Raw genomic sequence first — 27,060 nt, 5'->3', positions numbered from 1 at the left:
ACCTCTACACTGCCGCGAAAAAGTGTTGAATAACGTAGTCAGCGGTCGCGGGCGATAGCGATCCCTCCAGAACAATCTTATCGAGCACAGACAGCATGCGATAAATCGGCTCACGTGGTAAACGGAGCGATCAGACCTCATACCGACCGCAGTATTCAAAGAATGAAGAAAATAAACATAGCAAAATATTGCAGAAACATAAACCAGTGACTGCCCACGAAGGAGAAAAGGCATTCGCAAAGCGGCCGGCACAAGAATTTAGCTTGGGATGATGAGCCGCGAATATCCTTTCGAGCCCTACTTTTCTTGGAGCGAAATACATAGCACTTGCCTGCTTATGTGGCAGCGTAAAAGGGAGAGAAAATTGAGCCAAGTTCATACCGAGGAAATGAAAGGTCACCTCAGAATACGCGCCAGGACAGGTGGCTGTACAAGCGCTTGATGTTCACAGCTATTGTTTCGCTTAAGAAACGCGAGTTTCCCGGGATTACGGTGTTTCCATATAAGCGTCTCTGCTTGAAACTTATAAACTTGTACGTATTAATTAGGTTTTAATATTAAGACTTCAGGTCATCTATGTATGTTCTGAGGACCCGCTTTTAAGCAGAACTTTTCTAAATTACCCTGATGAAAAGCCACGCTTAACGAGCCCTAAACAGCTTTAAAATTGCAAACACTTCTCTGCAGCCACCACTTAGCGCTATATCCATTATTAATCAAATTAAACTTTCCCTGCTGTTTCTACAACTTTTTGTGCCGACAAGGTAGATTTTCGTAAACGGTTTCTATAATAAAACTCGGTTTAACCAAAATCTGCTCGCGGTAGGAAAATAAGATAGTGTTTTGTCCATAACCGAGGGGACATAAGTATTCGGCATAAAATAGGGTGTTCTAGTAAAAACTATAATGCATGCAGCGATGGGATTCATGCGTACAGGAGGATCCAAACTTTTCTCATGTCTATCAAAGTATGCATTCGAGCAAAGTACACCAACAGGTGGGCAAATTTCGAAAACTGTGTTATGGGCATTGACCGATCCGAAGCAGTGCCCTTTTCAAAAGAGGACAGCGTCAAGTGATGAGACCAGGCGCCTGACAGTGGAATTCTTACCCACGCTTCGGGACTACACTAGAGATCTCGCAGCACCCTCTGTAGACCTTATAGCTGATATATTTCGAATGATCTTTTTTTCGGGCTGATGAAATGAAGATACTATGACGGAGACAGCTGTAAACTCTTACTACTTGCTAGCAGGCAAACTGGTCCACTTCATTAAGCAGGGTCTGAGATGCACTTGGCTCGTTTGGCGCAATTCACTGTCTCGGCGCTTCCACTCCCGCAGATGGTTTCCCGCTAACCCAAATGTACTTTACTGGCGGGGATCACGTACAATAGCAGTGGCCTTTGGTTGTCTGTTCAAAAAAGTTGCCGTGGTGAATTATTATTGCGATTCATTTTAAATTCGAGCTGGCGCATACAATACGGACTACAGATGTGCGCAAGCAACATATATGCAAGCAAAAACCACTGCAAATGGCAAAACTATGATCTATTGTAAATATAACTTGAATATAAGTTCATATGAGATACCACATTCAGACTATAAAATTGCTTAGCTTTTGAACCTATTTCTTCTACCGACTGACATTGTTTTGGATGTGGAGTCACTTTTTCATTATACAGTTCAAGTTAAAGGTTTTTTTTTAAGTGATTAAAATGACTTCGCTATTGCATAGTTATCTCATTAATTCATCCCTTGAGTTGTTTATATTGCTGCGTTTTTTCTCATCATATGGTTATATGTCTATGGAAATTCCTCTTGTATTTGCCCTTTTGATGCCGTAATAACTTCAATGTTACTTTCGTTTTGAGAACAGCTTCTCGTGTAATCTACAGTGTCTATCGTTTGAGGGTACACCGGGTGTCCAAGCTAAATGTAACCAAGTTTTAAAGGAATACAGGGTCCTACGCAATTGAGACCAACCCAGTGCTGTTGAGAGTCCTGAGGCCTAGTCTGCAGTATACGCTTTTTTCGTTTTGCAAGGTTAGTCAAGGCTATGTAACTTTTTAGATTTTGGCTTCGGGGAAAAGTGTCAATAGGAAAGTTGTAGATCGTGTTTAAAAACTGGCGGCTGAGCTTTTGCAACAAGGTACCGTTTACGTACGTCTCCTTTCCGACCCTAAAAGAATACGTGTGTAATTCAAGATTTACCACTTTACAGGAGTGCTGCTTGAGAGCCCCAAGACGGGCTGTGAAAGGAAAAAATCCGCATATCTTCAGAACGATCTCACCGACAGGTCTTTGCGTTTACACTGGGCATAGTACATGAGGAGCGGATGTTTCTTTGAGATCGCGTCTTGGGCGTTCAAGACGCACTGCTATCAAGAGGTGGACTTTGAATTTCGCGCGGCTTATTTTAGAGCCATTAAAAAACGCTACATGAACCGCACCTTATCGCGAACATTTTAAGCTGGCTGTTTTTCAAACTGATATACAATTTTTGAGTTTATACTTTTTTCCCGCAGCCAATATTTCAGAAGTTAGCTAGATAGGCTTTACTTATTATTAACTTTGCAAAAAGAAAAAAAAGTACTGCTGACTAGGCCACGCTACTCTCAAGAGTATTGAGGACACCGTCTATTTTAAGAACCTGGTTAGCTTTAGCTGGGACATGTGGATTAATATAGTGCACTGATTACATTACCCCGCCACTTCGATTTGTGTACACTGTAAAATACTCAATATAATTTCTTATATACTTCTGCAACGGTCTAGTAAATAACATATAGTGCAATTTTTCTCGCCAGGAAGAGAGGCTTTGTCGGGCTGCATTCAAACGCCTTTATTCTCATCTAGCTTGGTGGAATGATTCATTTGTGACCTACTTTATTCATGTTTTGTCTGCGAAAAATAGATACGTAAACAAAAATGCTGAACAAATAATAGAGGCCATACATTATGACCAATCTCTTCTGGACTGCGCAAGTGCCTTGGAGTTGTCCACATCAACAAGCGCTCACCTACTTTCGAAGCGAAACACAGTTTCCACTTCGCGCAGCTCTATTCGTAAAAGCATTGAATTATAGCATGCGCGTAGGAACTTAACTGTGTGGAGCATCTAAGAAGGAATGAATTTGCGTTGTACGAATTTATTTCCATTTCAGTAATTAGGAACAGCAAAAGTACAACTCACTGTCTTGATGAGCGCTTGAGAAGCCCGGCCATCTTTACCTATAAGATATGGCTCCGAGCAGCCCACTTCTGTATTGCCCAGAACCTCATGTTACTTTGTTCTTTTTTGCTGATACAGCGAAACGAATGCCTTCTCCGATGTCACAAATTATTGCACTTCACTACATCAAGAAACTGCAATAGATGCCAGTAATAAAAGGCAACAGTCTATATTCAAGGAGCAACACAACCTGAGAATATAGTCAGCACAGCGCTGAGCTAAGGCGTAGCAACCGGTTGTTGTGAAAAGCATTAAATTTCTATCACTGCTTGGTTGAAACATCCGGCAAGGAATACTCCGCGCAACATCTGCAGCTGTAGAACGATCAAAATATGGAACGTTTTAAATTTATATTAGTCCTGTTTGTCTGTCCTAAATCGAGCGATAAAAGATTGTTCACAACCGCAGAAAAACCTTTTCGCTCGTGTGGGTACGAGACAGTTGCACATAAGGTGAATGATGGAGACCTTCTTGTGCATAAATCTTGGTGTTTTATTCGATGATAAAGACCCCAGCCCACGAGTCTAACGCGTGTTCCGTGGACCTGAGCACTTTTGTCAAAGCTACTTTCCCCTTTTGCGTGCGATTCCATCTTATGGGGGAGGGAAGCACGCCAACCTTTGCCAAGGCGCGCTGAATGCATGGACACGGGGCGCGCGTTAACTTCGCTTCTTCCAGCCTCATAAAAGGAGGCGCGCATTTAGTTGTCGCTATAGCTCTCAAAATGTACGTGTGCTAAACGGGCCCCGAAGCAGTCTTTTGGGCAACGGTTAGCGCTGACACGTAGGGCCCGCAAAGTGTGTCGCTGGATGATGATGATGCTAGGTTTTTATGGCGCAAGAGCAACTAAGGCCAAAGAGCGCCAAACACGAGGTTCTTGGTCGACTCGGGCTAAAATGTGTACAGATGATAGCATTAAAACCAGGTTTATAGGGCCTAAGAGTGGTGAGCATGTGCATGATTATAGAGTCTGAAGAGGGTGCCTAAATATCTTGTGGAATGGCTTAAAATGATGTATATTGCTTAAAATTGGTGTGTCGCTGGACGTGAACGGGAATGTGCACTGCCGTAAATGGCGCTTAGGCCTTACGAGAGTGGACTGCGAGATGTGGTCACTTCGCAACCGCAGACTTGGGACAGTGTCCACAAAGTGACGTCACTCCACTGCTGCCCGTAAATGTCGGTCATAGGTCGGTCGTCGAGATGTTTGTATTAACATGCGTTGCAAATAAATGCAGAAGCTTTCTTAACTGCGTACTGATGTCATTCTGCATTTGAACACGAAAATCCACAACTTGCTTCGTGTGCTACGTGGGGTTTAACGACAAAAAGCTCCACATGGTATGAGGGAGAGACCGTAGGTGACGGGATGAATTTCGGATGAATTTCGACCTCTTGGGGTTGTTTAACGTGCACTGACATCGCATCGCACACGAAAATTTTCGCATTTCGCCTACACGGAAATGCTGCGGTGGCGGCTGGGATTCGATGTACAATTTGGTTCTATGAGGAATCGCTCTCTCTGCTTCCAAGAGAAGGGGTTGACGTACGGCAAAAACGCGCCAACCGCAATGCTGTGCGCGACGCCACGAAACTGACCGGTGTCACTGTGCGAAAAGGAAGATGTACGTTTGAGCCGAGGGATATATGAAACACTCATCACCGTAGCGTAGCGTGATCATGTGTATGGCGCGCCTCAAATGCAACATTAAACTGCGTCATTCCAGTATGCGAATACTTAGGAGCTGGAAAGAAGCTCGCGCCAAGGCTGCACAACTAATTAGAATGTGTTTATTAGCCAACAGAGTACCCAAAAGTGCGTGGAAATCTTTCCGCTAGCGCAAGACGGCAATATCGCGCACTGCACGCATCGCCAGGAGAACACCTTAAAAAAATGTAAAAAAAAGCGACTTACAAACTCCACGCAGCCCTCCAGCGCGTTGGTCGCCACGCCAAAGTTCGACAGCTGTTAAACATCTCTTTCTGCTGCCAGCCCAGCAAAGCACAGCAAAAACCTCAGCACATTGAGAACGCGCAGCACTAATGAGACGCTACTGAGACAACGGCCGACACGGATATCCTGCTTTCAGGAAGCAGAGCCACAGAACGGAACAGCATCTGAGTCAAGTCGGATGTGCTCTGTAGTGCTTCTATCAGTCTCTGCGGACTTTTTTTTTTGTCGTCAGACGGGCGTCTGAACACAACAGCTATCGCGTAGCTTAATGGTTCTCTGGTATTGGCACGTCACCAACCCCATCACATGCGTTCACTCAGTGGACGAACTCATCCGATGCTCTAAAAGTCGAACGCACGAGTAACATAAATGCTCAAATACAGCTTCCGAGCTATACATGTTCAAAAGTTCAAAATTTTTGCCTTTGCGGACAACTTACAGGTGCTAAATATACTGTATTTTCTTTCTCAGTATCGCCCAATATCGCCACGTGTGACGTGCCCAGCTTTAATGGTGAATATACAGCGCAAGGCACCTTGTGTCTTGTACTTTGAGCTGTATATTGACCATGCAAAACCAACTAGCCTGTCAAATCGCTCTCCCATCTTCCAGCCAAAATTGAGCGCCTCGGACTGTGTGCGGACTGTATACCGGAAACTACAGTACTAACCATAGCAGTGTTTCGACAGAGGGCAACGCAGTGTTTAGGCGCACAAATAAAGGCTCAACATTAAACGCGTACAAGGTGCTGTGTGTTGAAGTCGAACGTTGCCATGGGTACATGCTGCGCACAGAGGAGGTACTTACTCGCAAATCACACATGGACAAGGAACGCAGTGTAACTTGCATTCAATATTAAGCTGGTAGCGGAAGAGATGTCTAGCTGTGTACCATGAATAAAGCAGCCAGATGGAAGGCATAGCACATGGCGCGAAACTACGATGCCTATTGCAGACGATGATATGGGCGCACTGACCTCCGCTACATCTTGCGAATAGCCGTACAAACGGAGATTAATATGCACGCAACCCATGAGGCGCGCTCCCAGCTGACTTCAAGGACCTGCACATCGGCCCTGGCTACAAAATGCAGTGAATAATTCGCAGCATCATTGTACAGTATCTATGCTTTTTTTAATATATTTCCTTCGTTGATATGCAAACTCTAGCCTGTGTTTATAGTGCTACTGTCGTAAAAATTATTTTTCTTGCTCTTATCTTCTGCTACACATAAAACACGCAAAATGTACAAATCTTTCGCTGCAGACTGCAAGAACTGTCCAGAATCACCGGCCTGAGTACTGCTCGCTTGAAGTAGCAAGACTCCGCTAGCTTTTTCTTCGAATGCAGCCTGTCTTCAAGCACCTATAGGTGATGCGCAGTCTGAACACAATCCGCACTGATGTGAACGGGGTGACGCAAACGTAGTATGTACATGCGTTATCAGCTACAAGTATATGTACCTTTTGAGAGTGATCTCTCAATCCGCCTCTACATTTCGAAGCAGATGCTTTTTTCTCGCTGCTTATGAGGGCGACAGAGGCTTGTCCGATGCAATGGCATATACAATTAATCGCGCGTTTCTAGTGAAACTGAAAAAAAAAAAAGCCGAACGCTAGGTGTCCTTGCTTCATCATCTATTTAATTCTACGGAAGCAAAAACGTCTATCATGTATGTCCTTCAATTTTTCAGTGTTCTTCTAATACATTTCTGTGCGACCACAAGGATTCGAGTTGGGAGAGCAGCCAGTGTACGGTTATAGCGGTGTAAGCATCGATGAGCAACAGCAACAAGAAGAAAAAGTGTGAAATGCTCCACACTAGCCTCATATGCGCTACCTCGGGAAACGCTCTCAATCTGCTTCCCATATTATTTAGGCTTTTTGGGCGGTTCGTGCTTTAATAGCGTTCGGGTTCAACACATAATATACAGTTTTCAATACATGATCACGTGATCGTTCCGACTTCAAATCATCTGCCACAATACAACGCCTGCGGCATTAGCGACCAAAGTTTCTAGGAAATCCTCGCGTGCACCCTCGCATATTTGCGTTGTTAAGTTAAGCGCTCATATGTGGATGGTGCGGTCCCGATACGCTTGTTATTTTTATGGCCTCTTCCACAACCTGACACTTTACTTTAGCACTTAAAAAAGTCCTCGCTATTAAATTTCGTTGCTTAAGTGACCGAGCAAACTTTTGCCGTTTTTTTCGAACACCGTCATCAAAATCATCGCCTTAATCGAAAGAAACTAAATTAAAATCTGCAATTAATGAAAACAGGTCAGGGCAAAAGCCAGAGGAAAGCGTACCCGTTAAAAGAATGTCTTGTTTTTTTTTTCTTTAAGGCCGGTACAAGAGGACGAATTAAGCATTGCTCTTGGCTTCAAACCGAACGAATATCATGAACGTACAGTTATAACAGTGGCCCAAGCTAAGCAACCGATCAGAGTACACCAAAAATGGCACATTCGCTCACCCATCTGCGCATATCGACTGAGTATCTTCGGGTGCAGACTCTGGAGTCATACGACAAAAGCCAAACAATGTAAGGCAGCAGTTTCTTGAGGGACGACCAGGGTCGCTGTCGCGGATTGAATCAAGGTCGTAGCCAGGGTCGGCCATTAGAAGATCCTGCGTTAAACTCCTGAGAATAACAAAGGACGCGGATTGTTCCTGGTGGAGGATTCTGTAGGATGTTGCAGGAACCTCAGGGGCTTTAGTTATGTCACTGACGGACACTACGACAGTCAGCCAAGAGACGCCCACGCAACGCACTTTTATAAGCGGCCAGTCTGTAAACGGCTACGTCGCGCCAAGCCAAGGTTCAAGTGCGCGGGAAATTCCCGTGGTGACGCAATGATCGCCGTACCACCCCACAATGGCGCCGTATTAGCAGAGTTCCCTCAGTACAACACGAAAAGGGGTTCGAGGTGTTACACACCCCTTGCGACGTTGAAATAAACACTAGAAAAACAAAAGAAAACAACACGCCCTATATCTTCGCGACTGGCCATTCGACAGATATGGTCCTCACGTGCGGTGATGAGATATGATCCTCATGACACCTATGGGCTTGCCGTAAAAGCGGATGCACAATGAACAGTTGTTTGTCTTCGCTTCTACAACGCGTATTCGTATCGCCGATGATGCCACTGTTTGTTACGGACTTTCTAACTCTTGCCGCAAATTGGTACAAGGGCGGCTTCGACTGCTGGTTCCAGCCGGCTCTTGCTGTTTCTAACCTGGTGATAACGGCGCTGTCAAAACAGGAGCGCATACATACAAATGTGCGGTAGTGGTGGCTTCCGGGTACGCGAGATGTAACGTACGCAGCCGGATAAGGCCCCTGCGCATACTCATCGCGTTCATTACGTCAAACATCTTCAGGTTACTACAAACACCATAAATGTCAATTGTGGGTGGTACAGCGCGAAAACAGACGAAAGAACAAAAGAAAGAGACACCACATTTACCAACTCGCCCAGCTACCATCATTCTTCACCAAAAATGTCGTCGTCTTAGTGGAACAGAGATGGCTCCTACAAGGATGTAGCACTAATAGACAAAGCTGCGACAATGTTTTCGTAACCAGCTTTAACAGATCAGAAGATTGTTGTAGTTAGCACTGCGCCATGATATCTCCCCAGTTGCATTTCTCCCATCCCATCTCATGCAGAAGGACGTTACGTAAATCACCGCCAGAGATCCAGCTCCGTGCGATGTGAGAACAGGCGGGAAAGCTGCGCTTACTCGTGCCAGAGATTTATTAAAGATACAGATGCTCTGCGTGGCGGTGTCAGCATGGCTGCTCGCGTGTCTGGGATTTTTATGCTTCGTTTTGATTGGCTTCTCTTCGCAGGGAGGAGAGGGGCGCTTTCGGATGCCCATGAGGGGACGCTGGGTGAAGATAGCTAAATGGTGTGGATGAATCCTTTTAACGCAATAGCGTTAACGCGCCCGTTTCACGTAAAATCCGGCATCGTCGTCTTCGTTGTTAGCCAAAAATCCCCTGCGAATCAACCAGAGTTGGCCACCTATTGGTTATGTGATCTTGTTACGTGATCATAACCTGCACACCACTGCACCAGGAGTGGTACGAGGACTCCCATGAATCTATTAATGTAAAGTAGAGAATGGCCAACTCCGCATACATGGGCATTAAACCATTAACGCCATCGCATCACACTCTTCAGGCGGAGCTTAAGTTCCCCCTCAAGTTTTTGGTGGTAGGCAGGGATGACTGTTAGCTTTACCTATTTTCTCTTGTGCTCGCCTCGTTTCTTTGCTTGCACCTGTAAACTCGGGTCTTGTAGATGAGCGTCTAAGTCTAGCAATATTGCGATTTTTGGGCGGCTCAAATGGCACAACTCCCACAAGCGCCGTGGGCAGATTGACGTTGCTCAAGTGCCTGCACACTGTGTACTGTTATTGCCATATCTACGGCAGAGTTACAGCAACTCGCGATTAGAAAAAAGTAGCGGCTGAATGAAGGCCCACCCGAATGGCGAACCTGATTGATCTTGCTGCGCGCGGTGATAGCGCGCTTGTATGGCATCAGTGAAAGGAAATCACTTGTGCGACGCGACATGAGGAGTAAACAAACCAGCTTGCCTTCCTTATCAGTTAGCCCAGATTGCATCGGAAATCGGTCGTCTTATGCAACTCCGCTGTCGACAACTTTGCTTGCCAAGCTTAAAACAACAAATGGAGCCAGCTACATCATTTTCTGTCGCTCTAATGTCGAATACACCTGGCGAAGACAGCCTAAAAAAGACAAAGGACTCCAAGCTCTTGCACTACGCGTTGGCTGATGAGTATTCTATAAATGAGATTCACCGGCTGCAGCGGCAAGAAGCGGCGCGACCTTAAAGACAGCGTAATATCATGCACCTTAATATCGTGTTTCAAATAGTTTGACTTCTTTTGAAGTATAAGATTGGAGCTGAATCTTTAGAAAGGTGCGTGATTTATTACATTTCATATAATTTTCTAGCGTCAGTCTAAGCTCAGGACTGCGCGGCGAGATAAGGACAGGAGAGTGATGGGACTAACATGAAGACAGCAAAAACTGCGAGGAACAAGCAGGCGTTGATGATACGATAGGTGTATCCAAAAAGTTGAAACTGACATGGGCAAGGAATGTATACTGACAGGAGGTAAGCGATGGTCCCTGATGGCATCGGAGTGGACTCCCAGAGAAGGTTCACGTAGCAGAGAGCGGCAGAATATGAGACAGGCCGATAAGATCCGAAAGTGTGGGGATAAAGCGGCAGCAACTGGCTCGGACACGGCATGTACTGTAAACCTATGGGAGACTCTTCTGTAGTTCAGTGGACGTAGCTGGCTGATGAACTTTGAGCGAGACCACAGGTTCGTTATTTGGCCAGTGTTTTAAGCTGCTTTTAGTGTTTGCGCGGAAAATGGATTAGGAGTATTTTCAGAAATGCTGCAACAGTATGACGCACATTCAGCTATTTGTGAGACACGTTCATCAGACAAAATACTGCAGGAGGTGAATTCCCATTCGTTAAAAAGTATGTGAGGAAGACTTGGGGCGGATTCTTTGTCATTTTTCGCCCGTCGCGCGAGAAGACACTGCTAATTATTGCAAGAACATTTCGCGTTTCATGTGACGCTGCCTGCTATTTAGAAACTAGGCGTATCAAAAACAGCAAATACCATTAGATACTAATTTAGATTATTGCAAAAACATCCAACGTTTGCTTCGAGCTTGGAGGCTTTTCCACAAAATAGTCACCTCAAAAACAGCAAACACCATTCAAGAGCAGAAAGGTCCGGAAGCACAGCCTGTCAATGGAGATATTCTCTTCAACAGACAATTTGTCAGAAAAAAAAAAATTTAGTTGCTCTTTATACCGTCACTTTTTTTTCCAAGTGGTATTGTAAGCCTCCAATAATTTGCTGGTCGAGCTTCGTCTCAAATTTTTATCTACTTGTTCTCTTTTATTGAGAGGGCAATAGAATGAGCAAGTGCGGTACAAAGTACAACTTTCCTTAGCACATCCTAACGGGTTCATTGCAGGAAGCGCTGAAACACGATGAGTCTTAAGGTTACAGATAAAGAAACGGCGTGCGGGGGGAACTAGTGGAGCCTTCTCTCATGAGACAACACGTACTGCGAATTACCATTAAAATGACTATTTCAGCTTCTGTGTCTCAGTCAATGTAAACCGCGGAACTTTTAGAAAAGTTGTCCCAACCTTCCACTTGACAGTGTCATTAAAAAGCTGTCTCTTTTTGACGCATGAATTCTAATACTCCGTTTTAATCAGTCAGGGGCAACCAAAAGCATGGACAAGGCTGCAACTCCTATAGTTATCGTTACAAGCACTGTCAATATCTACGCAACTGTCGCTTTAGACCGAAGACTCAATGTAACCACAGGAATAACCTTCATAAAAAGACCCGCAAAGGTCATTGACTTTCATTCCCGATTAAGTGATTCCCGATCGTAATAAAAAAGCAGCTGACCGGTGAGCTTAGCTCTGATACTTTCAACTGACCAGGTCAATTTTATAGTTTTGTTTGTGACGTAGCGTACTGCTGCAGATTTTATTCTGCTTATTATTTTTATTGCGTTAGCAGTATAGCCCTGATTCGGCGAAAATGGCGCTGTCTGTGTCCGAAGCCTGCAGCCAAACCACCTTTATCTCTTCCCTTACGGCGCAGTTCGGGTGTCCACCGAGATATATCAGACAGTTAATGCGCCATTTCCTTTCATCAAAAACTAATTTTCAGTCTTTCCCCATTCGAGAAAAAGCTCAAATTTCAACGGACCTTCTGCTCCGCAGATAAGTGGTCGGATGATTTTGAATTCCGTTAATTTACTGCGCAGGTGGGAGCATGCGTGCCTAGTTTGGTCGTGTTTAGACGTTCAGAAGGTGGCGGCAGAATTTGTTTACTTGTTTATGCACTAACCGTACATTAATAATAATGGAATACTAGGCGCTCATAACGTTAAGCCGTTTTAAATGTCATTTATAGCAGGGTTAAAAAAAATGTTGTTTCATGTTCTTAATTGTCTCATATAATTATCATCATTTGCTTTAAGTTGTGCTGCTTTGCGACGTTTTCCTTGTGCCCTAATTAAAGTTAAAATAGGGCGCCTGCGTGCTTCTATCGCGGACTCTGTAGGTGCGCTTTCTGTGTCACAAATATCACCCGTTTGTTTAACGCACATGGCCCTTAAAAAAGTAATACAAAGCTTCCCCCCCCCCACCCCTGTTTGCGGCTTTCTTCTCAGTTGTGCGTAGGTGAGAGCAAGTGGAGGGGGCAAACACAAAAGCTTTAGCACATAAAGCAGCAAGTTCTTTGTCATATTGGTGTCTTGGCATTCCCTTACAAAAATACTTAAGAATTTAAATTGACGTTTAATTCCATCTGCTCATTAGTACCTTCTGATAATAAACTGACTCGTTCTTGCGGTTCTCTGCTCCGTTACCATAATGAACTGGCCACCGCGTTCAAATTGAAAGAAAATACACAGTGGCAATTTAGACTCATTCGAGCTCCCTCGAGACTTTCTACTGAGTGTAAATTGAATGTCTATTTAGTCCCTTCACTCACTATGTTAAGTTGTGGCAGCCTATATTCCGCACTAAAACGTTACCAAGACGTTATAAAATCATCTCTTTGTGCAAAGGTAATAAAACATCAAGTCCACCAAATATTCTAAACCTTCTGGAACAGCACGCACGCACTCCAACGATAGGCTTTTAAGCTTCCACGAAATCAACTACGCATGAGCGACTTTCGCTAAAACAACATTTTACAACCCGAATCACCACATTTTACGGCAAATACCCTCTGCCATCACTGTGGAACCAGCAGGTAACAAGTTCGTGGAGGCGGCTTTCGAACACAGCATTCGCTCGCTACACCCATACAGTCGCTTGCTTCAAACCTGTATGCTCATGCCTATTTATATATTCGCTATGAAGGCTGTTTCATCTAGTGTTAATGATAGTTGTTAATAACCGTAGACAACAAGTTCAGCGCCATGGGTGGTACCCCCCCCCCCCCCCCCAAACCGAGACGTTTACTTTCAAACTTATGTTAGTTGAATACTTAGTGCACGAACAGCCACAGAAAAAAAAAAGTATTATTCAGTACTTAAAATACATGCTTGACGTAGACTTCTAGATGTCTGCAACGTTTTTTATTACTTTGCACCAATGTTTCAATGCTTCAGGTGAACGTTTCATAAATATTGCTGACACGTTCAGCTTCAAACACTACTTATCAGCTTGTTATTGAGCATTGTATGAAAAAAAAGAGCTCTAGGGAAATAATTAGCGAAGAAATCAAGTGACATTCAGCTGACTCATAGGCAGTTTCCTTCCTGTAGAATCGAATTGAAATGACACTGAACGGTCCTGAAAGCAATTGGCTGCCTGTTGACTCATATCAGTAGAGAACGCTTTTGACAGCTTAACGAATGAGCTCAATAAAGTCTGAGCTTTTATGGAAATTTTATGTACTCTACAAGGACTCAATAAGCGCTCATTTTAAGCATATGGATTTTTTGTGAGGGAACTGGCGGGGCCACGTCGCCTTCATGAAAAGTGCTACAAGAGAAGCTTGAGGATGATTCCGGTAAAAATCAATAATATAGATGTAATGAACTGCTTTAATTACGAGGAAAGATTTTGAATGTTTATAGCGTTACCCGTTGTCGGTCTGGTGTGACGTAATCAAGCCATTAATGAAACCACTCATCCTCAGTCACGTGGTTCAAGTTCACTTCGGCAAATCCGGAGAAAGCTAGCGCCACCCCATGCCAACTGTGCCCACATTCACACGGAATCAGCCCATTTTAACTGCAACAGAGAGGGAGAGAGAAAAATAAACTATACCCCTACGGAAGAGGCACACGGCAGGCGTGTGCGTGTGTATTTGTGTGCGCGTGTGTATGTCTGCTACTCTGCCTAAAATGAACCCTTGGCAACAAGCCTATCTGGACCACATAGCGTGCAAATGCCGTATTATCACCGCCCAGCATTGGCAACACAGCAGTGAATCCATCTTGGTTCAAGGAGATGACATAATCCAGAGTGGTGGTATGATTAAACTGTGTTGCTAGACATACTCTTATCATGAGCACAGTCACTACTGCCCCTAGTTGATTGACGGCGCAGTCATTGTCGTCACTCAGGGAAGTGTCGAAACGGGGAGAGTTATTCCTTTTTTTTTCTTTTTTTTCATAGCCTGTTCAACAACAATTCCTGACAGGAGCCTCACACACTTCGTAGTTCCTTCACGACAACAATTTTCCTGCATTACTGCACGCTGAACATTAATTTACCTTCGGAGGAATTCAGTGGTGGAATTCACCCGCATAGGTTACCTCCATGTACGTGGCACTGCGGTGAAAACATAAAGCTTAACAAACCACATGCAGGAGGTAGACATCAACAACATTCAACATGGGCGCTTGGCGTACTCAAGCGACGGAGCGAAGGCCTATAGGAATCACAAGGAGAGCGCACGAAAAGAGGTGTCAATACTCGACAGGTAAACACAGAAGAAAACGCAAATCACTCGTGTTAGGTGTGACGGCGACTGCGCGACGTCGCCACAACCGATGCTCACCTTCCGTGGTCGAATTAGTTGCTCTCATCGGGGTTCCGACTAGTAAAAAACAGGCGAAGACACCGGCAGCTTAGCGCAGCTGTTGGACGCTAGGAAAACGGCGATGCGGACAGAGAAAGTCAGAGCTCCGGGTCTGCATACCGAGCCGACAAACCCGGCGAAATCCCGGCTGCTCACAGCACGACGCGAAAGTTACAGAAGACCAGCTTGAAACGCGCCTTAAGCAAGCCACAATCCAAAGAAAGAGAGAGAAAAGTCGAAGAAAGGACGGGGAGGCAAAAACGGCACAAACGGGTGGAAACATGTCACGGCGCTCGAACAAGAAGAGGTCCCGTTTTGAATCCGCGACCGCGGTCCTGTCGCCCTCAAAAGCAGCCCCGAAAAAGAGCGCTCGCGCCACCATCTGCGCGCGCACTCGGAGCGCAGCCAGGTTCCTTTTTATGCAGGGCGCCTTCCCTCACAGCGGCAAGCCTGTCCTTCTTGCCCGGCCCTGCAGCCAGCAAGCGGTCGTTCCCCAGAGCGCTACGCGCCGGTCCCTTGTTTACCGCTCCGAGAAGGGAGACGACGCCCGTAAGAACGCCGCGGCTGTTTCCTGTCGCGACCGCGGGCTGCGCATTCACTTTCCCTGCCGGTTGAGCTGCACACGTTGCCGCGTAGGTGGAGGTTTGTATAACTGCGCTGTATACATTTCGCCATGGTCGGCGGAGTCGCCCGAAGGCTGGATGGAGCTTGCCAGCGGAAAGCTTCCTGTCAGGAGCGTACGAGTATAGGCGCAGACCTCCAACTCCGCTCCGCAACTTGCTCCGCAACTCCGCTCCGCAACTCTCCGCAACTCCAGCGGCGCAAATCTGCAACTCTTCGTTAAGAGTTCAAAATAAGCTCCGGCATTCGCCGACTTCCGCCGCGACGAACACGCGACAGCGATATCGGTATCGCTTCCTCCTGCCCTCCGCAAAATACCCCTGGCAGGACTGCGGACGAAGTGTCTGGCTCTTATCAATACTCGTGGCACGTATTCATAGGCAAGCTGAGAATCGCGCCAATATATGCTCCATTCTCATCGCTGCCAAGATAACTATGTGAGACTGGAGAGCTAACGTCTCACCAGGTTTTCCCTTAAGACCGAGCTGTAATGGAAAACTAAGTGACGTTACCTCAAACATCGCCCCGATACAATGTTCCTTGAAAAGGGGATAACGAATATGTGCCACTTTCGAACTCCGTTCAATCTGAAGTCTACAGTAAACTCAGAGGTCTGTTCTTCTGTGTTCTCAAACGCCGCTAGCTTCGGAAGAGCGTTGTGAGGACATAAGTTAGGCACCCTACTTTCCGTCTGACTGCGGAAGTGTAAACGTAAGTTTTACAAACAAGACACAGAATAAGTGGGACAGATAACCGTGACATGGCACGGAAACATTTAAAGCCATGCCGAACCATTTAAGAGCAAGTACATCCAAGTGGCCAGAGTGGTTTCCCCGTATTGTCAAAGAAACAAGCAACACTCCGGGTATCCGTTCCGGGTAAGCGCGCTTTGAACGACTTTGAAGAAACTAGCTGCTTTTAATGCTCTGCATCCTTACAGCGGCTACACCGTCGCGAATGACAGCGCAGTATCAAACGTTTGTGTTAACCACACGCCCATACACGACGTTCACTTCGTGGTGACCATGGCTGGCACCGCAGCCATGTATAACCTCGGCCCAAACTGAAGCGATGCAGCTTTTGCGTACGATAGCAGAGCTCAAGGTGACGGGAGCTAATCTCGGCCTCGATGACCACCTTTTGGTGGGGGCTAGTTTTTGAGTCCGTTCCTGTGCGATGTCAGTGCACGTTAAAGGGGGGGGGGGGGGGAGGTCAAAATTGATGCGGGGTCGTCGAATACGGCACCCCTGGTAGCCCATGTGCAGATTCAAAAATTAAAGTCTAAAGTACCGCATATTTAGCCGTGTCAGCTTTTAGGTATTTACTTTTTGATTCCAAATTCAGAGGCCAATCATGTTACTCTCTCCCAAGCTATATACAAGCACAGCTAAAGGAATAGAATACGTGTTTCATTAACTTGATAACTGCAGATTTTCTACAGCTTCGTATATACTTCGCTTTTAGAAGATTTGGTATCGGTTTGCGAGTTCTGCTTTACTGCAGCGTGACGCATTAACGTAAGAGCAATACGAGCCTTTTCGACTTATCTCAGCTCGTAGACTTGATCGGGAGCTCCGGCGTCTCTTCAAACCAGTTGTGCTTGAAATCTCGATGATGTTTACTGTCATGACATAAAATCACCAATCATCATCATCGGTTACGTTATGTCCGCATAACTAGCTTAGTTTATGATTAAGATACATTATAAAATTTCATATTTTTGTGATTACTGCGTCGTACATTGCATAAATGTAGAAAAGTGGTAAAATTATTGAGAAAAATACGATAACTGCGTACTCAAAATCAGCTAGGTCTGATGGATTCATATACTCTGTTCTAACGCCATCCGTAACCACCCTTACTGAGGCAGACTTCCTGGGCTGGACCCTCCGGGTACCACCTCTGCCGGCTTCTAGTGCCTATTATTCACCTCTGTATTGCGCCACATCATTCGAGTGTCATTCAAATCGACCACTGTCAATCAATGAAAGTAGCAATTAAGAGTAAAAACTAGCTGCGACATATAAGACAGTTAGTCCCCACCTCTCGTGCGTTGGCACTCCTTGCAATGAACAACAACAAAAAAGTAAAACTGCTATGGAAATTAGTGAAGAAACTTGAAAGAAGGCCTATTCAAAGTGCGTCAAGCTGAATCGAGTATTCCTTACAAAGAGAATCAATTTCACTACGCGCCTGCCCAACGGCATTCGACAATAGCGCGCCGTTTCTTAAAAAGACTTTGAATACTTGTATTCGCAATCAGTGTTTCATCGAAAATGCCAAAGAACGGGCGAAGGCGGGCGACTCGGCAGGATAAGGGGGGACAGCAACCGAGATCGTCCCACCTTCGGCCCTTGAGAAGGCGGTATATCTACTGAACGACACTTCGCGCGGCATGGCCCCAAATTACTCGCATTCCACGCTTGAGGTCGACGCGGACACCAACTGTTTAGGCGTAGCGGTGCATGAATTTTTTTTGTATGCTTTTCGTTTTGCCTCTCACCTTGGAAAGCAGGGAGAGGAGAGCCACGTGGGTGCTTCTCGTTAATCGAGGCTCCGCGCATACACGTGGCGCCGAGACTGCGTAAGACGGAAGGGGCGGTGGTGGCGAATGAATTTCCCTGCCTGCCACGCGGCAGCTCCTGAAATTGGCACCAGAACCGGTTGGGAGGGAAAAATAAATAAACAAAAAAGAGGACCGGAAAGCACTAAAGCAGGTAGCGGCAGATCAAGGAGCAAACAGAGCAGGACAGCGAAGCATGCCGCCTTCGCGATCCATTAATCTGCGCTCCCGGTCGCGTTCCAGCCTTGTTAGAGCAGCTGCCGCCGTCGACGGACCAGGAAGGAGCAGGGCGTGGGCAAACACGGCACGGACGGCGGCTGACCGGTGCCGTACAGATCGCCGCTGCCCGAGGCGTGATCGGCATCAGTGAAAAGTAGACGCGACTGCACGACCGCGCCGCGGACTGGATAGCCGGTGCCGGGTACGACGAGTGCGGAAGAAAAGAAAAGTCAAGGCGCATATAAGAAGAAGCGGAAGACACGATGTTCAGGCCGGCGAGGTTTCGAAAGCGCCATTCCTAATCATAGCCTCTGAATGCGTTTCTCAACTTGCTCATCCGTTGCGACTTACTTAGGAGGGCGTTTGAGAACGGCAAAGCAAATAAAAGCTGGAATCGGTGCTTGTGCAATTACTGGGTCGGTTTCGCTTTTCAGTAAGTCGCATTTCTAAAAGAGGCTACTCGTTTCTCTAAAGACTAGCTTCCGTAGTCATGTTGAAAACTGCGCCAGCAAAAAGAAAAAAATCAGGAAAAATTTGAAGAGTGCTCTCGGTATCACAAAAAACCCAAGCGTTACTTAGCTGCGTCACAGTGCAGCCGACAGTCATAATGAATGCGCTGTTAATGACGAACAGTATGAGAAACGAGATTAAAGAGAAAAAGGATATTCATCTGCGTTTCAAATGACGGCCAGGTGAATGTGTATTTAGGGCGTGAACAGGAACCACCTTTACGACACTTGGTGTCGGCGATAAGTCGTGAAGAGGCCATATGCCCACGTAGCCGCAGCCCGAAAAGAAGCTTTGATCGTTTGAAACAACTTCATCGAACCCACTTCAGTGGATCTGGTGAGGGTGGGTGAAAGGAGAGAGGGATGAGCAGGACTGCGACCGGCCCTCGGGCCGCTCTAGATCTAGGCTCTCAGCCCACGATGCGAAGCTATAGCTCCGGTTGTGAGCGGCGCAGAACAGCCTGCCATCGCTCCTGTGATTCTAACTCTTGAAACGGAGGTTTCGGTTTGATAACGCAGAGAGGAATATTCCTAACGAAAGGAGTAGAGCATAAGGGGCACTACGAGTTGCCAGTGGAAAGAAAATCACCTCAGTGAGTTACAGCACATGAGATAGCAGCGCGGAGTAAATAATACAACGGCAAGTTCGAAATGCAATCCAGCGCGAAGAAATGAAATTTGCACAGACGTTGCTAACAACATTGTTTTCTTATAAAGGGCCTTACAGAGATATTCCGAGCCCAACGTATGTAGCCAAGGCATACACGATGTTACAAAGATGCAATGATATTATGAATTCATAGTGTTCGGCCGGCGTAATTTCAATTGCAAAACACGAAGCTGCGCGGGATCAGTATGAACCGAGCCTTCATTAATGCAATAGTCCACTCTACTATCAAGAGGGGATTCCACGGGCTAAAACGAACTAAGCTGCAGTACCTAACAAACTTTTCTTATTCAAAGCATAGGTGGCTTTATAAATGCCGCATAGCATTGTCAGCAGAGCAAACGACTAGAAAACTTGTGCTGCAAGCACCCTACCTGCGAAGGAAAAATAGAATAAAAAAAGAAGTTTGCCGTAACCGCAGTTTGAAATTCAAATTTTCCAACTGTGTGTTTTTCAGTAAATATTTACTGCCCATCGTTCAGACCACAGTAATTCTACCACCCGTTCGCAGTTTCCTCATAACAAGAACGTTTCTAAACATCCCGAGGAAAAGCCGACTGTAAATCAGCCCAGCCACTCAAGCAACGGCCGCCGAGATGTCACGTGACACTGCTGCATAAAGTTTTCTTTTAGCTGTTCTTTGGTTCTGCATGCCTGTACACTTGAGAGATGTTACAAGTTTACCGCACCTTGTCAAGCCAGATTTTTATACTACATGGCATTTGTGCGCGCCACTTGGCGAATAAGCTTTTCTTTTCGCGCGTGAAAATTAATCCGGGCTCTGAATAACCCGTGCTGGCGCACCAGACCCAGAACCGGCCGCAGTTCTTTCAGCGGGGCCTTCTCATAAAAGAAAAGAAAAAACTGTGCAGACCTGGCCAAGAAGTCACATCGCATATTGATCTCGCGTGGTATGTAGAAACTAAGAAACGAATGTCGCTGTTTCGATTCGTTAGAAGTGACAGAGGGCGAAAGACGGGAATGTGAAAAGGCAGGTAGACTAACCAGGAACATGTCAGCACAATGAGATGAGGAATAAATGAAGAAAAAGACGGAGTGACAATGAGAAGAGACAATACGCGAGCGTACACGCGAAGGCTATGCAGGCCTCTAGACAACAGCAATAGCCCCAGTGGATTTCTGTGCAGTTCATCAGCGAGGCCACCGCCCCAGAATTTTCGACTCGAGAAACGGTCTGGCGCGCATCTAGCCGACAGAACGCTCACAGCACAATCTGGTGGGAGAGTTCGTCGTGTGTCCTAACTGAGCATGCAGGACGCGAAGGAAGGCAGAAAGGGGGCGGCGTCATGCCATGTCTTCCAGAGTTCGTCGAAGTCCCGCACAAACTCTGTTCCGGGCTCAACCTCATCAACCCGCACTCATACCCGACCCCTCAATGCCCGGCATGCCCGGCCAGAGGCACGGCCGAACACCTTTTGTGGCGCTGCCCTGCTTTTGACGTGGTGCGGGAGCGAGCACTTCAGTCCCTGGGCGGGCACCGACCTGGCACCTTGCAGGAATGGGTCGATCCACCATTACACATCGGATCATCGGACGCACTCCGGCTCTGGCGGGCTTTTCTCTTATACTTCAAGGAAGAAGAAGGGCCTGGCCGTTTCTTCGCAGAGCCGACCACAGGACCACCCCATTTCGAAGAAGAAGTGGAGACCGGCCCTCCTCGCCCTCCCCCACCTCCACCCCCATGAAGCCCCTCATTTCTGCCGCAAGGCTAGGCCTATTTTATGCAGAAATAAAGACGTATAAAAAAAAACTCTGTTCCGTCAGAAAGGTAGTCAACCCGAGTTGTGTGCTTGGATAATGACAAAGCGAGGAATGGTATCCGCAGCGTAACGGAAAGCAGAGGAGGCAACGAGTCTCCGTCTCCAGGGCTCCAAAATAAAAGCTTGCGGTCAGCCTTGATTATTCAGCATGTGAAGCGGACTTACCGCTGATCGGAACCCACCAAAGCAAAACTTAAGGATATGCGAGAGTTTCAGTAAACGAACCATTTTAGCTACAAGGTACATCAAGCGAAAAGCAGGAGCCATTTACGTACGCAATCGCTGTACTATTGAGTACACACACGCTTACTTTTTCCAAGTCATAAAAAAGACACGAAGCATCACGATATCGCCGCAGCGTACGAGGGAGCTGCAACCAGGAGTGTTTTTGCACGTCACCTCGAAATTTACGCCACAGCGGGTATAACGAGACGTGAGAGTTTAGTACCGCGCCGCGGCCTACTGTATTCGCAGAGCGTGCCCTTTTTAAGAGGTGTTCTCTCCCCTACGTCTGTCGCCTTCATTAACGATGCCCTGACGTAGAAGTGGCGCGACCCGGTCACAGCAAAACGTTCTGGCGCCGACGGCGTACGCCATTACGTACTTAACTTCGCCCCAGAGGACAGGCGACACCGACGCCGACCTAGCTTATTACAACGGCGTCGAGACCATTTATAGCGTATAAAACATAAATGACAGGCTCCTTCCATTTCGTGATGAAGTGCGAATGGAAAAAATGAGCTAGTCAAGCGAATTTTGACGATCGCTTGCACTCTCCGAGTGAACGCAGTCATGTTTCGGCACTCTGCGGTTATCGAGAGAAATCAGACAGCCCCTCATTAGTCTTAGCAGCATGTGACTGACTCGCCTGAAGCATACATTTTTAAGAATTTTTTTGCGGTCGTTTGTGTTTCCCTTCTCGAAAGCGTCAAAAAGTTGGTCGCATTCTAAGTCATGTGGAGTACTACAACGAGAAGATAGATTTTTTTTTCTAGATTATGGAAGGCTTGATTAAGGCAAGTCCAGGCGGCGAACATTTGCTTTGTCACACGATTCACTCGCGTCCTTGCACTAATGCACTAATACAAGAGACGTTCAGTCTGCAGAACAATGCGCGCTAAGCGTAGACGTCTGGTCAGACTCGACTCCAGTTGTTCGCGTGCTGTACTCTGCTCCTGGTCACGGCCACTATAGGTGTAGGAAGCTTGCACTGATTCCCGCCATTCTGTAGTACATAAACCACAGCGAAAAACCGCGCGCATAGTCAATCGGATTACCGCCATCTGCTCCGGCTTCCACCGCGGAAGTTGCAGGCTGTATCATAAAATGGCGCTCTTGATGTAACGTTAATGCCTCCTGTTTGTACTGTACCCTACTCTGGCCGCCACCTCTGTTGATGTCGTTAGCCGGGGGCGCCACTGATAGAGGGGACCTTCCTCACATACCTATGCGGACGTAGTACGTACAATACCTCCTCCTTACTGTATGAAGCAACTGTGGTAGAAAATAGGATTCTGAGAACACAGTATCACCGATTTTTGAGATTGCGAAACCAATCCGCAGCTAGAAAGGTGTAGAGAACGGATGTAGAGAACGGCAAAACCAGCTATATACTCAATTTCGGAATCGAGGGAGCGGTGTTGTGTGCTGCCAAGAAAATAAGAACGCATCACGAATGAAGTGCAGCGTCAAAGTCTCCCAGTTCTAACCGTAAATTCACTCCTTCAAACTTCCTCTGCTGTTCACCGGTGCACCCTTAGGTACTCAATTTAGCTCTACAATGCACCCATACGTGTTTATGGTGTAACGTAGCGCTCACTTTCCCTCTTTTACACTAAGCAGTGCTGTGGTAGCGCTTCATACGGGCAAGCGCTGGGTTTGTGGGCATTTTTCAAGCTTCATTTGCACTGTTCTGACGTCCGTCTATCTTGTCCATCAGCCATTCTTACAGCCACATTCACTACAGGGCAACCAACGCCCGCTGTGTTAGAGGAGAACAGAACCATATAGCGAAGACGGCAAGAAACACCCAGCATTAACCAGTTGTCTTTCCACAGGCAAAAAGTGGCACGAAACTAATATTGACTGGGAAGGCTTCAGTATGGTCGTTTACAGTGTCGCAACACTCGGCTGGGGTCCTATAGAAAGGGTTCCTCTTCTGCCTAAAGATGGCACCATGCTACGAATTTCAGTGATGGTTCCGTTTCATCACGCATGGTTTCCACGCATAGCCGCGTTGAGCACGCACGCACACCCAGCAGAACCGGAAGTTCGATCGGCAGGTCAGCGCAGGTCAAAGGGTTGCGGTTACTAAAGAGGTTATGGCTCAATATTCCGTGAGTGACAACGCCGGAAACTGAGACTGGAGGCAGTGTTGTACCACTGCAACAATGTGCCGATCGATTTCGCCTCTTGACAGGGCCATGCAAGAGTGATGACGGTTCGAAAGCAGGTGCCTCCAGCAATGGGCACGCCCTGTGGCAGCGCAGTGATTGATGACGTCGGTAATTGGGCGCTGCAGCAGCTACCGCGGTCAGGCGTCGGCGTTAGCCACCAACTTCACTGAGCAACACAGTTCTCGCTATTTTGCGTTGGCGTACGGCACATGGTTTGGCAGGAAGTCACGACAGCTTAAAAAAAAAGAAATTCTGGCACAGGCTGGTATCGGAACAGTGAACACGGAACGCAGCAATGTGCTAACGTTAGAGGGAAGCGCGTGTCAATACAAATCTCACACATAAACGTTCAGGGTTCCCCATTCAACTATATCAACACAAGCGACAATCATAAGAGGACCAAGGATGGACAGTATTCACTGAAGCGCTCGCTTTGAAAATTTCTTTACACAGTTTACACATCTTATGGGCTACTTATGGGCTGTTTATAACAATGTTTGTTCGGTATGATACATACCACTGGCTAAGGAGCGGAGGTGCTTGTTATTAAGCTTAAGGCAGCACGTCAGATTTGCCGCCAGGGCGTCGTCACATTCGTAGGCGGTCTAAAACGTCGGAAAGCCCCCGTGATGTTGACTACCTTGTCGCTGTGCACTGGCGTTTAAACCATCCCGTAGCGTTGGCTCGCTGCCCAAAGACCCACAAGAACAGCTGATATGAAATGTAGAGCTAAGCTATTGGCACTCATATGTTCTGGTGGCAGCGACTTTGTTAGAACCCTGCACTGACTTCCATTGCATACCAAGAACGGCTGATAAGCTCGTGCAATATACAACACGTGTCTCCATTTCTTTGCGTGTACCGCTCACAAACTGGGCCTGTATACCTATTCGAACGAGGGCGCTGATTGCTAAAAGGAGCTGTTAGATGGCGCGGTACTCACAAAGTCTGCAGTAACCTTCTAGCGGCGGCCGCGGGAGGGACGATCGGGTGGAAAGGAAGAAAAGCAACATGCATATTACATTAACTACAGGACAAATCTACCGAAGAACAATGCCCCGAAAAGCAAGAATTGCTATCCGGAAATGAAGGGCCCGTACGTAACTTTGCTAAGCGGGCAACTGGCGGTAGACGCGACAAGAAATTTCTCTTCCAGCGACGCATCCCAGACGCCGCCGCGGCTAAACATTAACAGCGGAACGCTTCACGGCAGCTCTAAGAAAATCGAAATGAGTAGTTGTAGGAACGCGACACAGGGTATGTGGTAGCGCGATGGCATTTCGCTGAATGGAACGCCTCGAACCTCACTTTTGCTTCTGTCATTCCGGCTGTAAAAACGCGACATGTGTTCTCCACGCCTGAGCCGCTGACAGGTAAATCAGTTGAAGTCGCACTGGCTATCATACTCCCACGCACCGAAAAAAAATGCGGCATAAGCTTGATGTCGCTACGAGCGAAAAAACTGCAGGTACCGGTCGCGTGGTACAAATGGACTAATAGCCAAGTGAATTCAACCGTGTTCTTTTCAGCAAACGAGATGCATAACCATATGCCGCCACATAAGCTGCTGCGCGGACTCTTTTTACTACGCGAAGTTCATAGCTGTACAGCAACTTCGCTTCGCAGTTGTTTGCCCTGGACCCACTTGGCTATATATAGCGTGCATCTCCTATGTGCCTGTAATGCCTGTTATTTAAGTTGCATGTGTGGGCAAATTCCTGCATAGAATAATTTCCCGGACTGCCAGAACGAACTGAGCTTGTTAGCACCTCGACAAAGTGTAAATTACCCACGCTGGGTGGAAAAAAGCAGCGCTCTTTCTTTCTCCGTCCGTCTTTTCATTCCAGGCCTTTGGGGACGTCTAAGTAGCCATGAATATGCTGTGATTTATTTGTGAATTATATATTATGCCCCTGCTATGGCGTGCATGCTGAGTGCATGCCTTGAAGAGTGTGTGTAGCAGTGCTGAATGCCACCTGCGAAGGGGTGACGCTGACCGCAGGGCACGTTATTCTTTGTAGTAGTGCAACGCGCTGCACTCTGAACATCAATTAGCCTCTGTAGGAGTAAAAAGCGAGTAGGATATCCCCTAGTGAACGCCGTTGTAGGGGTAGGGTATGCCGTACAAGCATTTGACTAAACACACGGAATACTTACGGTTGTACTTTGGATAAATGCCTTGACCTTTAAAGGCAGTGCGCTAGAGGACAGCTAACTCCTTTTTTTTTACTCCAATATCGTAGGCTTATTCCTGTCTAGAGTGTGTTATGCAGCTCCAAACAGTTGGTACGGAAACTTCTAATTTCGCTCCGCCCCGCTGAGAGCGCAAAGCGTTTTGTATGATTTTCCACACAAGTGTTGCACGTTGTTTGGGTTTTGAGACTGTATTCGTTTGTTAGAGATACAAACAGAGCCCCCACCCACTCATGGTGCTCAACTACACCAAAGAACCCCAGTAATTTACCGCACCGCGGACAAAAAAAAACGCGCACGAAACATTCGTCGATGCAGCCGTTAACATATGCCGGTTTAGTAGGGTATCCAGGGAAAGGTGTGACAGCAGATGTCAAAAGATGTAACTGGCCAGCTCTGCAAAAAGCTGATGTCCGCTCTAAGCTCAAACAGACCACTAGCACGAAAACCGCCAGGCCTCATCCGAGTAAGTATGTGCAGAAAAAAGGGAAAACGCAAAACGCTGAAACGACTTCAATAGAGTGTGCCGATTTTCGCTCCCTACATTGCAAAAGAACTGCAGAACAAAAAGACTGTTTGTAGCAGAGTGACATTATTTGAAAGATTTCACTTTAGAACTATGTTGCAGTCAAAATTGTACGCAAATACTGTTATGCCTCGTTTATGTGGACACTGTCCATAAAGCCAGACGTCCGATGTAGTAAATCGTGAATATAAAAAAAAAGGTCTTAAGAAAAAACACCTTATGATCAAGGTCTGCTTTTTGTACATACGCGGTGGGCAGTGAAGTTGAATTTAGACAAAATCTTGTGAGCTAAAGCTCAATTAATCTGGCCGCCATTACTTAAAGGCAATTAACGAAGGGGGGGGGGGATTTTTATTTACTCATGTGGTCCATGAGACGCACGATGGCGCCTCATGGCGCGATGACGTACCTCCTCCTACTACTGCTCACATCCCATGAACTGACACTACATAGCTGTGCTCAGTCTGGCGACGACTGCTGAATACAGCTTTCAACGCAGCGCAAGCTCCAGAAGAGTTTTTGCAGTACGGAAAACCACAATTCGCGTCAACTTGTTTTTGCACTGTAAGACACTTTGCACTGTAAAACACTGCTAGCACTCCCTTAGCACTGTAAAGCGTGAAGACAGAGATTAAAAAAGGGCATGAATCGGGTAATTACACTTTTCCACTGCCTCTTGCCGACGTTCTTGTCTCAAAATACAGGAACGATATATCTTGCAAAACAGGGCGCAGCGTAAAAGGACACAGACAAGAAGCCAGAG

The 27,060-nt window shown here is 46.6% G+C and overlaps 1 protein-coding gene across 9 annotated transcripts in view; it reads right to left on the bottom strand.

Annotated features, from left to right (window-relative positions):
- Nucleotides 1-27,060, bottom strand: part of LOC144128182 (solute carrier family 45 member 3-like) — a 103,572-nt gene that overhangs the window by 24,989 nt on the left and 51,523 nt on the right. For 2 of the 9 annotated variants that reach the window (XM_077661324.1, XM_077661326.1), the window contains exon 1: nucleotides 14,802-15,127. The exons of 4 other annotated variants lie outside the window; for them this stretch is intronic. Coding sequence is in view for 3 of the 5 variants with exons in the window: in XM_077661317.1 (XP_077517443.1) it covers nucleotides 7,666-7,811 (146 nt within the window). In the remaining 2 variants the exon portion in view is untranslated. Of the gene's footprint in view, nucleotides 1-5,149; nucleotides 5,228-7,665; nucleotides 7,944-14,801; nucleotides 15,128-27,060 lie in introns of those variants that run through there. 3 more of the 9 variants (XM_077661317.1, XM_077661318.1, XM_077661319.1) reach the window with 2 other exon arrangements.

The sequence above is a fragment of the Amblyomma americanum genome, chromosome 4 (genome assembly GCF_052857255.1).
Source record: "Amblyomma americanum isolate KBUSLIRL-KWMA chromosome 4, ASM5285725v1, whole genome shotgun sequence".
NCBI classification, from domain to species: Eukaryota; Metazoa; Arthropoda; class Arachnida; order Ixodida; family Ixodidae; genus Amblyomma; species Amblyomma americanum.
Note: the sequence above shows the minus strand (reverse complement) of the source record. Positions and strands in the feature narration are given on the sequence as shown.